General features: G+C 36.3%; 1 protein-coding gene across 1 annotated transcript; it reads left to right on the forward strand.

The window, feature by feature from the left end:
* The first annotated feature begins 1,224 nt into the window (after positions 1-1,224).
* nup107 (nucleoporin 107) lies at positions 1,225-13,292 on the forward strand. Its single transcript, XM_051890109.1, has 26 exons — positions 1,225-1,368; positions 1,936-2,021; positions 2,257-2,349; positions 2,558-2,667; positions 2,786-2,915; positions 3,008-3,111; positions 3,256-3,383; positions 4,204-4,252; positions 4,602-4,673; positions 4,757-4,845; positions 4,935-5,127; positions 5,516-5,606; positions 7,015-7,094; positions 7,415-7,474; positions 7,557-7,702; positions 7,791-7,839; positions 7,932-8,001; positions 8,098-8,213; positions 8,326-8,515; positions 8,730-8,842; positions 8,932-9,034; positions 9,565-9,725; positions 10,083-10,208; positions 10,303-10,416; positions 12,719-12,886; positions 13,089-13,292. The coding sequence occupies exons 1-26, from the start codon at positions 1,361-1,363 to the stop codon at positions 13,194-13,196; spliced, it is 2,757 nt and encodes a 918-aa protein (XP_051746069.1). The 5' UTR covers positions 1,225-1,360; the 3' UTR covers positions 13,197-13,292.
* The last annotated feature ends 250 nt before the right edge of the window (positions 13,293-13,542 follow it).

Raw genomic sequence — 13,542 nt, forward strand, 5'->3', positions numbered from 1 at the left:
ATAAATACATTTATTAAGCATTTATAACATGTGAGTTAAAAATGGCTCACTATTTGGCAGGTATTGCATTAAAGTCCTTTTTTATTCATGCAGTTATAACTGCTTATCAATGATTTATAATGCATTTGTAAATTACTTTTTAGTCATTAACAAACACCTTTATAAACCCTTTACAAAGGCAACCTTAATGTAAAGTGTTACCGATAGTATATATACTGTATGTTGAGGTATATATTCCTCTTAAAACATCAGTAAATGTCAGTGTCTTGGTGGAACAGACTGCTTTAGATCTCACAACAGCATTCCGGTGGAACTGAGCTGTGGACTTTGCAAACTCACAATCCTTTCTGTATGAGACATATTTTTTTTGTTGTGTGTCATGCTCTGCTTCTTTTCAAGTTTTAGATCACACAGAGGAGTGCTGCTACTGAACTTCCTCTTACAACCTGAAATTCTTTGGTCTTGCTGACTTTAGCTGTGCTAGGGAAGAAAATACTGTTAGCTACTTCTTCTGGCAAACCATACATTTACACAGACGATTGGTTTGCCATTGCCTTTATCATTTAGCCGCTTTTTGCTGGTTAAATGTAGCTGAAATGCTTATAATTTTAATTGTCAGGTGACAGCATGCTCCATTAGCCTATTGGGTCAGTGGAATATAACAGTGCTGTTCAGTTGTTTTGTAGCCAAGTCTTTAAGGTAGGCTATGTGTCTATATAGAAATTGACTTAAAAAACAAAAACACTACCTTAAAAAATATTCACTGAAATACAAGGTGTGACAGCTAGGCCTGATTATCCCTAAAGTATAGTACTAATACGAGAAATAATTACTTGGCATTAATATAGGCATTAATAAGTATGTGATATTTGTACGGAGAATCCGATAAATAGCCACCGAATACCACTTATGAGACGTGACATTTCAATTTATTTTATAAATTAAAAAATAATCCCATCATAAATATGTCATGTGCCACTAATGTAATGGATACATATTGGATTGGATTAGGGTGAAAATATTTTTTGAAAAGACAGACCAATCTTAGTGCAATATAATCAGGCCAAGATTAAATGTTATCCCGATAATGCAATAGGTTATAAATTTCAAAAGATTACGTGACTTAATTGAACAAATAGAAAGACATATTGCTATGCATGTAATTCCTTCTGAGGCCAGTAGGTGGCAGTACCAGACAGACGGTGATAGTTTTGTAATTACTCATTCCTCCGCTCCAGTAGGGGGCAGTGCGATGAGCACAATAAAATACACAGCTCAGAAGAAGAACGAACCTCAGAAGTGGAGGCGCAAAATTAAGTGCGCTAGCATCATTGGCTAGCAATCGTGAACTTAAAACATTATGGACTGGTAAATATTACATTTTATTATGACATTATTCATGTTTAAATGTTATCCGATTATTTTGGCTATTATGTCTGGTTCGTGTGTTGCCCCAATTTTAATTATTGTTGAGAGAACGACTCCACATGTCATTTACACACTGTGAATATAAACATTCATAACACACATGACAGAAAAGAAAATGGTATCTTTTTTATTATCTATTGTTTTGAAAAGATAACATGTGTAATGTTATTTTTATGTAAATACAGCCTTTCGGATCACAAAAATTTACGTTTAGCAAAAGAGTAATAGTTAACAGTTAGCTGTTTTTGTTTTGACACTTCTTTCATAATGAGTTTTTAGCTATTTGCTATTTGATTATGTTTTACTTGAAGTTTGAGTTTGTTTGGGTTTGGTTAAGTCATTTTAGTTCTGTTTTTGTATGATTCGTTAATACCGTTTAATGCAATAGTCTTGAGACAATCTGTGTTCAACTGTATTTGTGAACATGTGACATAACGCAGCTAACTATGCATAGTAACATGTTATAATGGTTTACATGTAATGATGGTGTATCTGTATTCTGTGCAGGAATCAGACCTGGTTGAGTCCAGTGGTTCGGGACACTGAGGTGACCCGGGCTGCCCGCAGAAAGAGTTCACACAAAAAAGTTGCATGTATCCTTACCGAGACCAAATACCATAAGTCATTTATTTACAGAAGACAATAATGGTGTCATTATCCAGCCCAACTCAACAGTTCAGGTTTTTGTTCTCATCTGATAGTTTAAGTACAATGGTCAGACACTTCATGAAATAGACATAATGTTAAACACTATCCATATCTCCTTTATATGCACTGGAAATATGCTCTAAACATGTAGGTTTTTCTTTTCCTTGACTGTGTGTTCAGTCCCACTGGCACAGGATGACAGTCCTGGAACCAGCACTACCCCTGCTAGAACCATACCGCGCCAAACACCTGGATCTCTCCTTAAACAGACATGTGAGTAAGCAGTGTTTACACTATACAGCACCACAGTAAAAGAGTTGTGAGTTTCCAATCAGAATCGAATGTTAGGGGCAGTTTTTTTAATTTATTTATTTTTTGTAAATTGGGGAATTTTTTCCTCAAAGTCTGTTTAATGTTCTCTTGCAAGTTTTATGTTTAGTGATCTGTGTTGATGTGCAGATTTTTTTTATATTGTGTACAGTCACCCCAAGAAGTGCCCTCAGGAACCCAGATGTGTCGGCCATCCTCGGGACAGGAAGCAGAACTCCTCGCTTTGTAAACACACCCCGTACCAAAGGCAGTCTGAGCATAGTGAGTGACCACAATTCATATGAACACAACCGCCTTTATTCATCCTGACTACATATATTTTGCTTGTATGGTTTCAGTGGTAACTCTTTTACCTGGTTCTTGTTTGTTGACACTTCAGAACATGGATGACAGTGATTGGACGAACAGTCTTTACCCGTCTCCTCTGTCTGGGCTGGTGGACACAAGCTTCACTGATGATGTCAGCATGAGCGCTCTCATGCTAAAGGAAGACGATCCCGGAGAGGCTGGTGAATATTCATAAAAACCTTCACAAATGAAGTGATCAGTTTATTTAAATAAGTTGATTTACATCTCACTCTCTCTCCCTTTTTTCTCCCAGCATCTCTCAGTTTGTTTCCTGAATTTCTGCAGTCATATTTGCGTCATGCGTCCACAGCCGTGTTTGATCTGTTAGAGGAGTATGAGGTTCTCTGTCAGGACAAGGTACACACTCAGTAGTGCATAGACAGGGAATTTTAAAATCATAATTTCATTAATCAGCAATATATTTTTTTTTAAACAATAATTATTTAAATGTTGGCATGGCAAGCTAAACAAAACCTTACTGAGACTTCACCTGTATTGTAGGTCAGTATGTTGCAGAAATTGGTTCTCCGTTCGGCCCCTGGTCAGCAGAAATCCTCCAAGACGGTCAGCATTACCTGGTTGCTGCAGCAAGAGATGGTGACCTGGAGACTCATCACCTCCCTATACAGGTACAACACACTCATACATTCATACATGACTTACACTACTGTTGACGTCAGTAAGATTTTTTTTTTTTCTTGAAGAAATTATTTTTATTCATTAAGGGTGCATTAAGTTGATTTAAAAGTGACAGTAAAGAAATTTATATTGTGACAAAAGTTTTCAATTTCAAATAAATGCTCTTCTTTTGAATTTTGAAAAAAAAAAAAATCACAGTTTCCACAAAAATATTAAGCAACACAACTGTTTTCAACATTGATAATAATAATAAATGTTTCTTGAGCAGCAAATCGGCATATTAGAATGATTTCTGAAGGATCATGTGACACTGAAGCCTGGAGTAATGCTGAAAATTCAGCTTTGCATCACAAGAATAAATTACATTTTAAAGGGTTAGTTCACCCAAAAATTAAAATTCTGTCATCATTTATTCACCCTCTGGTTGTTCCAAACCTGTATAAATTTATTTGTTCTGTTGAACACAATATTTGAAAAAAGCTCATATTTTGAAGAAAGTTTCGGTTTCCCACATTCTTCAAAGTATCTTCCTTTGTGTTCAACAGAACAAAGAAATTTTCATTTTTGGGTGAACTATCCCTCTAAAATATATATATATATTCAAATAGAAAACAGTTATTTAAAAATGTATTATATTTCACAATTTTAGTGTATTTTTGATTAAATAAATGCGACCTTGGTGAACATTACTTGTCTTTCAAGAACGAACAAAGAAAATCTTACCGACCCAGAAACTTTTGTATGATAATGTATATGTGAATAAAAGTATTACTTGCTTGCTTACATATTGTTATAATTCTCTTAAACCAGAGACCGAGTCCAGACAGTTTTGGAAGAAGACATCATGATGGATATAACTGTAAGTGCTTGTGTGTTACACTGGCCTGCTCTACAGGATATGTACAGTGGTGCCAAAAGGTTTTTGGAGCCACATTTAAAAATTGAGTGTCATTGCATAATATTTCAAAATATTAAACCCTAAGATGGCACATCTAGGTTGTAAATGATAAAACAATGATATACTGTCCAAAATGAAGACAAAACGTGTTGAGAAACTTTCTTTATGTCACCAAGTAGCATCACTTTTTTTGCAGATGCCACTTGGTGTGATATTTTGTATCCATTGCAGTGACATTCAAACATTAATAGCGACTTGAATATTTTTGGGGGGCACTGCTTGTGAACTTGTGGTTGTGTTTTCTCTGTAGATGCCCAGTGAGAGTGAGAAGGCAGTAATGGAGCAGTTCTTCCAAAAGGACAGTATGGTGCGACAGAGCCAGGTACACACGCATCCATTTACACCCATTCTGAGGGTTTCTGTGTGGAAAAACACCTCTACTCAATATCTGGTGTGTTTATTTAGCTGGTGGTGGATTGGTTGGAGAGTATAGCCAAAGATGAGATAGGAGACTTCTCTGATAACATTGAATACTACGCCAAATCTGTGTACTGGTAAGTAATATTACTACTTATTGAATATCTCAGATTCAAAATAAAATTAAAATCCAGTAAATCATTTATGGTGAATTGTTCATGTGTAGGGAAAACACGCTCCATACCCTGAAGCTGAGGAGGAATCAGTCCAGCGGTGGTTTCAGCAGGCCGCTGGTCACAGAACTGGATCCTGATGCTCCAATCAGACAGAAGAGACCACTGGCAGACCTGGACCGAGAGGACGACTCTCGCCTGCTTAAAAACCTCTTCAATCTCATACGAGCCGGCATGACTGATGAGGTGTGTGTGTTGTCTGATGGGGATTCTGTGTCGTTTTGTAGTTGAGTATTGTAATACTACAAAACAAGTAATGTTCTGTTTGACACATTTGAAATATTTTGGTTTGGTCACTGATTTATTTCAGTAGTGCATACAACAGATGAATACGCAAAGAAAAGTGTCATATCGGCCACAGAGCCAGAGGAGGCTCTTATGATAGTCATCCAGAAATATATGACATGACATATATTAAGAAACTAATACATTTTTTAAGAGCTTTGAGAGAAATAGCTGACATTTGAGATTCTGTGGTGACTGCAGACAAGCCTGGACATTCTCAGTTTTTTTTTTAAAGCAGAGTAGTGAATACTGAAAATGACACCGTATATATCTTTGTGTGTGTGTGTAGGCTCAGAGGCTGTGTAAGCGCTGTGGTCAGGCCTGGCGTGCTGCCACTCTGGAAGGCTGGAAACTGTACCATGACCCCAACATCAACGGAGGTCAACACACACACCTACTAACCAACATTTAACTACATGTTACCTTTTTATGTTAAATAGGACTTAAAGGGATAGTTTTAAAAAATGCATCCAAAAAGGAAAATTATATCATTTACGCAACTTCAAGTTGTTCTGAACCCATAAGAGTTTCATTAATCTTTAAAACACAAATGAAGATATTTATAAAACCTGATTCCATTGAAAGTCCATTTACCCAAAACTTTGACGCTTCAAAAAGTTCATAAAGACATTGTAAATGCAATCTATATGAATCAAGTGGTTTAATCCAAGTATTTCAATCACAATCACCTTATATGATAAGGAAGGGATAATGTACATTCAGCCTGTTGTTATCGCAGAATAAACCCCGACAGGGTGATCAGGACCCTGATGTGAAGCGGAGGGGTCTTGTATCACCCTGAAAGGGCTTATTTTGCAATAACAACCAGCTGGATGTACATTATCCTGCTTCTTACGCAGTTACTTCACACATAAGCAAATAATTGGGCACAAAATATAGATTTTTGTTGAAATATTTTAGTAGCTCACTAAACACAAAGCTTCAGTGAAGAAAATAGTTGCTAGCAAGCGGCTTTTAGCCAAGACGAGTGAACAAGTGCTCAGGGATACAGCTTTTCACCACATAAATAATTATGGGGACGAGATATTGATGAACACAGAACACAGAAACAACTGTACTATTAATACTGAAGTCAATTTCATTTTCAGTACAATTGATAAATATAACGGAGACACAAGAGGGCAGAAGCTGTGTTTGTGAAACAAAACAAGCGAGTCTACGGTGTGATACAAGAGACATGAAAGACGTGCAGACTTCAGATATCCGAACGTGCGGGATGTTATTCAGCATTGCTATTAATGACGATTGTTATCGGGGAATAACACACCTCAAAATGTTACGACTGATCACTCATAATCAGGTATTCTAGAGAGTCTTGTAATAAACAGATTTAATTTAGGCTTTTCACATATAAATATTGATCAAGGCACATACATAGAGCACATCAAATATGGTAAATGGAAGCTCAAATGTGCTGGCTTGAGACATGAAAACCAAGGATGTTCATATGGGTTTTGGAAAGACATGAGTGTGAGTAAATGATCAAATTTTGTTAATTGTTTCAAATATGACTATATGCATCCATTCATGTTATAACAGTAGTATGATTCATAATTTGTGCGTTCTTGGACACCCTGTAATTGTCAGGAAATTTTGAAGATATATTGCAAAACAGTCAATAAACAGGCATGGCAATTACTTTTTTTTCTAGTTATCAATATTGAATTATTTAGAAGTTCTTTGTTTTTTTAAATCCCGTGATCACAATCGAGACATGGACGTTCATTGGTCAGGTGGAGTAAACCCTTTTGATTTGTGTGTGTTTAGGAGGTGGAGAGCTTCAGCCAGTAGAGGGGAATCCTCATCGGAGCGTGTGGAAGGTTTGCTGTTGGAGAATGGCAGAGGAGGTGAGGAAACTCTAGATCAGGGCTCTACAAGGGGGTGCTAGAGGGTCGGTAGGAAATTTGAGCTGAAAAAAAACTACTAAGGCCTGGTTTCACAGACAGATTAAGCCAGGATTAGGCCTTAGTTCAGTTAGGACATTTAAGTTATTAAGCATTAAAAAGTCTGAAAACTCTTGGTCTGTCTGGATAAAAGTCTCAGGAAATTAAAAATTGATAATTAAGTTAGGTGAAATGTCTGTAATTTTAATGGACTGCTTCTGTGAATGTCTAAGTAAATTTGTTTGTCATTCTGATTTAGATTCTGCTTTGTTTTGCTGTTTCAGGAGCAGTTCAACAGATATGAAAGAGCCATCTATGCTGCACTTAGTGGAAACCTCAAACAGGTAAAAAGTCATCCATCCATTTTTACACTATTTCTTTCCTCTTGATTTTGTCATTATTTGAATTTGTCCTCATGTCCTGCAGCTGTTACCTGTGTGCGAGTCATGGGAGGACACGGTCTGGGCGTATTTCCGAGTGATGGTAGACACTTTGGTAGAGCAGGAGATCTGTTCTTCTGGTCTGGGCAGTGAGGAGCTGGAGGAGCTGCCCAGAGAGTTTCTGGAGACCAAGTACGACTTTAAACACGTTCTAATGTACATCATATTAATTCATATCCTTTCCCACTAAATGATTCATTCTATCATGTGGCTTTTCCAGTTGGACTTTGGAGAAAGTCTTTGAAGAGCTTCAAGCAACAGAATCCAAAGTGAGGATTAATGAATGAGGTTTCATCTCTAAAAGATTAAACAGATTGAAAAGTTTCTTTTCTGATCTTGCACAAATGTTTTATGTTGACAGAGGGTTCTGGATGCAACTAAGGAGCATTACCATGTTATTCAGAAGTTTGTCATTCTTGGAGATCTTAATGGTACGCTTTGAGAACAGATATGTTAAAGGAATCTTAGTTTTTCTTTTGCAAAGGAAAAAATAAAGAATTTAATGTCCACTGAACTTGTGTTGAAAGGTCTTCTGGAGGAGTTCAGTGATTGGTTGGGAAGAAGTACATCTTTGCCAGCTCATCTGTTGCGCTTCATGTCACATTTAGTGCTGTTTTATCGCAGTTTGGGCATGCAGCTCAAGGTACGTACTCATATGCGTGGTTTTCTTTAGTTTTAGATTGTATTGCTGTTTTGTATTACCAAAATGTTGAAATGTTTGATTCAAACTCATTGGTTTGATCTGTCTCTGTCAGGAGGAGGTGTGTGTAGATATCCTGAAGGCCTACATCTCTCTGTTAGTGAAGGAGAAGCAAGTGGATCTCATTGCGTTCTACGTCAGTCATCTCCCTTCTGACATGGCCGTGTCACAATACGCTCAGTTCCTGGAGGAAGTCACAGAGACTGAGCAGCGCAAACACTGTCTGGACTTGGCAACGCAAGCAGGTGAGGTCAAAGAGTCTTGCATCAAGGTGAAAGGGGTTTATTTTGTGATAATGACAGACTCAAGGCCCTGGTATAATCACAGCAAAGTTCTTTTTCGTTCTTCGTTTAGGGGTAAAAAGATGTTTGAAATACATTTGCAGCAGTATACTGTTAGCGATTTGAAGTATATCGGGCCTTCACTTTACATTACATGTTTATGCTTTGTGGTGTTTAGGTTTGGACGTGCCAGCGATCACAAAAACAGTGGTCGAGACCATCAGAGAGAGAGACACAGATGAGTTTGCCCACCATGACCTGACCCCTGCCCTGGATACGGCAACTACAGTGGTACAATTTACCTGTTAACTGTTTTAATTTATAAAACTATATCCAATTACAAATAGAATGAACTCAAAACTCTTCGTCTGTTCACACAGGAGGATCAGCAGAAGATTGATGTCATTGACTGGCTGGTGTTTGATCCTGCCCAGCGAGCTGAAGCCCTTAAACAGAGCAATGCCATCATGAGGAAGTTCTTAGGTGAGACTTTTACAGTTAAGTTATTGTATTAAGATGTAATTGAGTTGTAATTGATCATTTTATACACTAATTGATTTTATATTTTGATTTTAGAATTGATTTTTATTTATAATGTGTTGTTTAGAATGAAAGCCGCTATAATTTATTGTATACGTATATATTTAATTATTTTTCTGTTCTTAATACCATAACATTTGAAGGATTTGTTATAAAGTGAAGGAAACTAAAATACGTGTTTATAGTTTTTATAATGTTTATGTTTATAAATTATTCATTTTATTTACCGGAATTTTGCGTAATTTCTGAATTTAATAATATAATGTGATTTATACAAAGATGCAACTTATCTGTTGGGATTTTTTTCTTTAAACTATAATGCAACTTATAATGCAACTTATATTCAGGTGTGACTTATTTTCCAGAAAATACATTAGTTTATTCCACTATAATTAAATAGCTTAGTTTAGTCTTAGTTTTAGTCAGTTAGCTTTGATTATTTATTCACATCTAATGTTCTTCTATTGCTGTAGCATCAAAGAAGCATGACGCAGCCAAGATGGTCTTTGCCAAAGTGCCGGAAGATTCCATGCGGGAGATCTACCGACAGTGGGAGGAGCAGGGCATGGACACGCCCCTTCCTGCTGAGGAGGAGAATGCTATTCGAGAGCATCTGTGCATCCGTGCCTATCTGGTGAGAAGAACCATCTTTGGGCAAATCTGATTTGTTTGTCATTGTAATGAACGATACAATACATTTTTTTTTATTTTTGAAAGAAATCTTTTATGATTTCTGAAGGATCATGTGACACTGAGACTGGAGTAATGGCTGCTGAAAATTCAGCTTTGCCATCACAGAAATGAATTACACTTGAAATATATTAAAATAGAAACATTTCTGTTAATTTGTAATAATATTTTGTAATTACTGTTTTTACTGTATTTTTGATCAAATAAATGCAGCCTCGGTGAGCATAAGGGACATTAAAAACATTTTTAAAAAATCTTAATTATTCCAAACCTTTTTTCTTAATTATTCCCGCCCCCGCAGGAAGCTCATGAAGCATTTAATGAGTGGTTCAAGCACATGAACTGCCCTCCAGTGAAACCCACAGCACCTGCTCAAGCTAAGTTTACAGAGAAGGTGGCCCATGAGATGAAAGAAGAAGAGTACAAGGTCAGAACAGGACATGCACACAGTGCTGACCACTATTCTGTAGTGAACACTTCTAACCTTTATCTTTAATGGCTTTTCTTTTTACTTCCTCCAGATAGAGTATGAGAACTGGAAGGGGCGTCTGGGAGCGCTGACGGAGGATGTGAAGGAGAGGATCTATAATGTTCTCCTGTTTGTAGATGGAGGATGGATGGTGGATGTTAGAGAGGTGAGTAGGTTCTCTGTTAATTTACAGGTTTGATCAACATTACTATATAATATACACATATTAGGGCTGCCCTCAACTTTTTCTGGTCAACTAGTAGTCGTTCATTTTAAGCGATTAGTCGACTAATTGCACGTTTTTTAATAAACCATATAAATCATAATAAAGAGCCTTTAATGCCTATCAGCAATAGCCCTATCAGCACTCAAGTGCTCACATAAAGCTTGCCACAGCGCACCGGCAAAAGTAATGATTATGAATGTGTCGGGGAGAAAAACAGCAAGGAGATTGCTTTAACATTTTAATAATTCATTGATAAATTAGTGTTTTCTGTATTTTTGGCTACTGTGATCAATTTGACGATGCATCTCTGCATTACGCACCTATATGCATGTTTCATATGGATTACATTACCTGAGAATATTTGTTTTCCATTTGAATTAGTTCATTTAAAAGTGGACACTTCGCTTTCTATATATTTTTCATGTCTGTGAGGCAAGTTAAGATGGAGTTTTGTTTTTTTGTTTTTGACACGTTTAAGTTCACAGAGAGAGACGGCAGAAAGCACACCCTGTTTGCTTTCATTATTTTACAAAAGCATGTTTTGTTGTTATTGTGAGTGCACACAAATAAAAGTAGACTTTACTAGGGCTGCACGATTTGGAGAAAAAATCTAATTGTGATTTTTCTGGTTAAAATGCGATTTTATAAAACAAATAAAAAAAATATATTTAAACGATACCAGGCTTGTTTGTAGGGCTGCACAATTTGGCCCGAAATTTTGTGCTAATATATTATTTTGACTAATTATTTTTATTATTATTTTCATTATTGCTAAATAAAAATATTAAACCAAATAAGAAATATTACTGTTGTAATAACTTTCATTATTAAAGTATTTAGCATTAGTATTTAATTATAAATAACTATAATAATTAGAAAATAATATTTAAAACTTGTATGACAAAATGTGGGGTTACCTGTTAACATGCAAGCAGTATGTCTATAAATCATTAGAAAGGTCTAAGGATTTATTATCAAATATTATATTATTATGATAAAAATCTATCTCAATAATTTCTTTGTTTTTGTCAGGAGGTATGCAAAATCAAAAATGGAGTCTATGTATTTAATATGAACTACGTGCCTCTTATGCATCCACTGTGAAAAAAAAAAAAAAAACCCCTGTACACTTATGTACGCTGGAGAAAAACATATTGATTATATGTTCCCCTCAAAGTTCTTTAGAGAGAGGAATTATTTTTCCTATTTTTACCCTGAATAGGATTCAGTGAGCTTTACTTGGCGCTAAACATGTCTGATACTCCAAATACTCCAAATATAGATCAAAACAAACGCCGTTCCAGGAAATCCCCAATGGGCATCATGCTATCGCTGTGACTGAATAAAAAGAAGGTAGAAACGCCTTTGATTGATTAAACATGAATAAAGTAAACAGACGACTACAACAATACATGGTTTATATGTTTTCTTCAAGCCTTCTCGGGTATTTCCATAATAATAAAGTATATTTATAATCCAATGCTAATCAAAATGCTATTTCAAACACTCAACTGACGTTATGAAGTGAGTTTGGAGTAAAAACACATTAAATGTTGTCTTTTGTTTGGAACGAAGTTCATAAAAGCTTCTCATGTTTGGAAAGTTTGTATATTTGACGTGTGTTGCTTTTTCTAATGCAGTGCTCTCAGATGGAGCATCATTTACTACCGATCACAGAGCAGCTCTTCACTAACACGCTGTGTACATATTTATATAATTAAAAATCACATCGTTTGCGATGTCATAAGCCAAATCGCGATTTCTATTCGATTACAATTAATCGTGCAGCCCTAGACTTTACCGATTCGAAAGATGTATTACTCTTATCTGTATGACCAAAAATGCAGTATTTTAAGTGCAAGTGATCGCACCGGCGCCTCCATGTCATGCAGTAAGCGCAGCTTACACAGTCCGCACAAACTCTTCAATTGCACATTTTTCTAGGTTAACGTTAGAGCGAGCAGCCATGTAAAGTTGCTACTACTTGCATGTTTGAGATGGTAAGCCATATTTGAGGTCGATTAATGATAGTCGAGCGTTTGGATGTGCTGCCCGATGTACTAATATTACATAGACCAGCTGTTAATGATCTGTCCATCGTAGACTGCGTGATTTTGCCACTTCCTGTGGATATTTTTTTTTTCCTGCGACTAATAAAATTTTGGTCGACTAAGCCTCTTCTCGAGGCTTCTTCTTTTTGGGTGTAGGATGTTAAGGATTTAATGACTGTGTGTTTTTGCAGGAATCTGAGGAAGACTCTGAGCGTGCTCATCAAATGGCTCTGCTGCGGCGTTTGTGTCTGCCCATGATGTCGTTCCTTCTGTTAACCGTACTGCAGCGCACTGAGCTCCACCAGGAGAGTCTGCGTCTGGCTGACATCATCGCATCTGACCAACACAGGCTATATGAGGTGTGGCATCAAAACCCTTTTTAGAGAATGATTGTGAATGTAGACATGAATAGTGTTTCACAATAAGATGATCTTATTGTCAAACATGACATTTTTTTTTAACTCTTTTTAAATTTCCATAGGTGGTGAAAGTAAATACATTACTGTGTTGTTTTGAAGTGAAACTGTTTATGTGATGATCTGAACTCTCTTTCTCTGTCAGGTTTTCTCTAAAGAGGAACTACAGAAGTTTCTCCAGAAGATGAGGGAATCCTCTCTACTCCTGCTGGATAAAGGCCTGGATCCTCTTGGATATGAGATTCAGCCCTAGACCATGTTTTCTCATGCTGTTTATGTCCTTAGTCCTGTTTGGAAAAAAATTGAGCTTTATAATTTTGTATTTGAATAAAGATTGGTCAGTTGTTTAGCTGCAGATGTATTTTTTATGAGTCACACTGATTTTTCAACTATTTCTTCCTTAAAAATATATTTATTTATAGTAACAGGTTTAGTTTATAGTCTTAGAGAATCAGCTTGGTTTATTTCCACTTTTTATCATTTATTTTTCTTTAAGCTTTCAATATTCCAACATCAAAAAAAAAAAAAAAAATATGTGAGTGAGCTTTTCGAATCATTCAGACCGATTCCGATTCAGACCGGTTTGCTAAGCCGTATGA

Source organism: Ctenopharyngodon idella, chromosome 4 (genome assembly GCF_019924925.1).
Source record: "Ctenopharyngodon idella isolate HZGC_01 chromosome 4, HZGC01, whole genome shotgun sequence".
NCBI classification, from domain to species: Eukaryota; Metazoa; Chordata; class Actinopteri; order Cypriniformes; family Xenocyprididae; genus Ctenopharyngodon; species Ctenopharyngodon idella.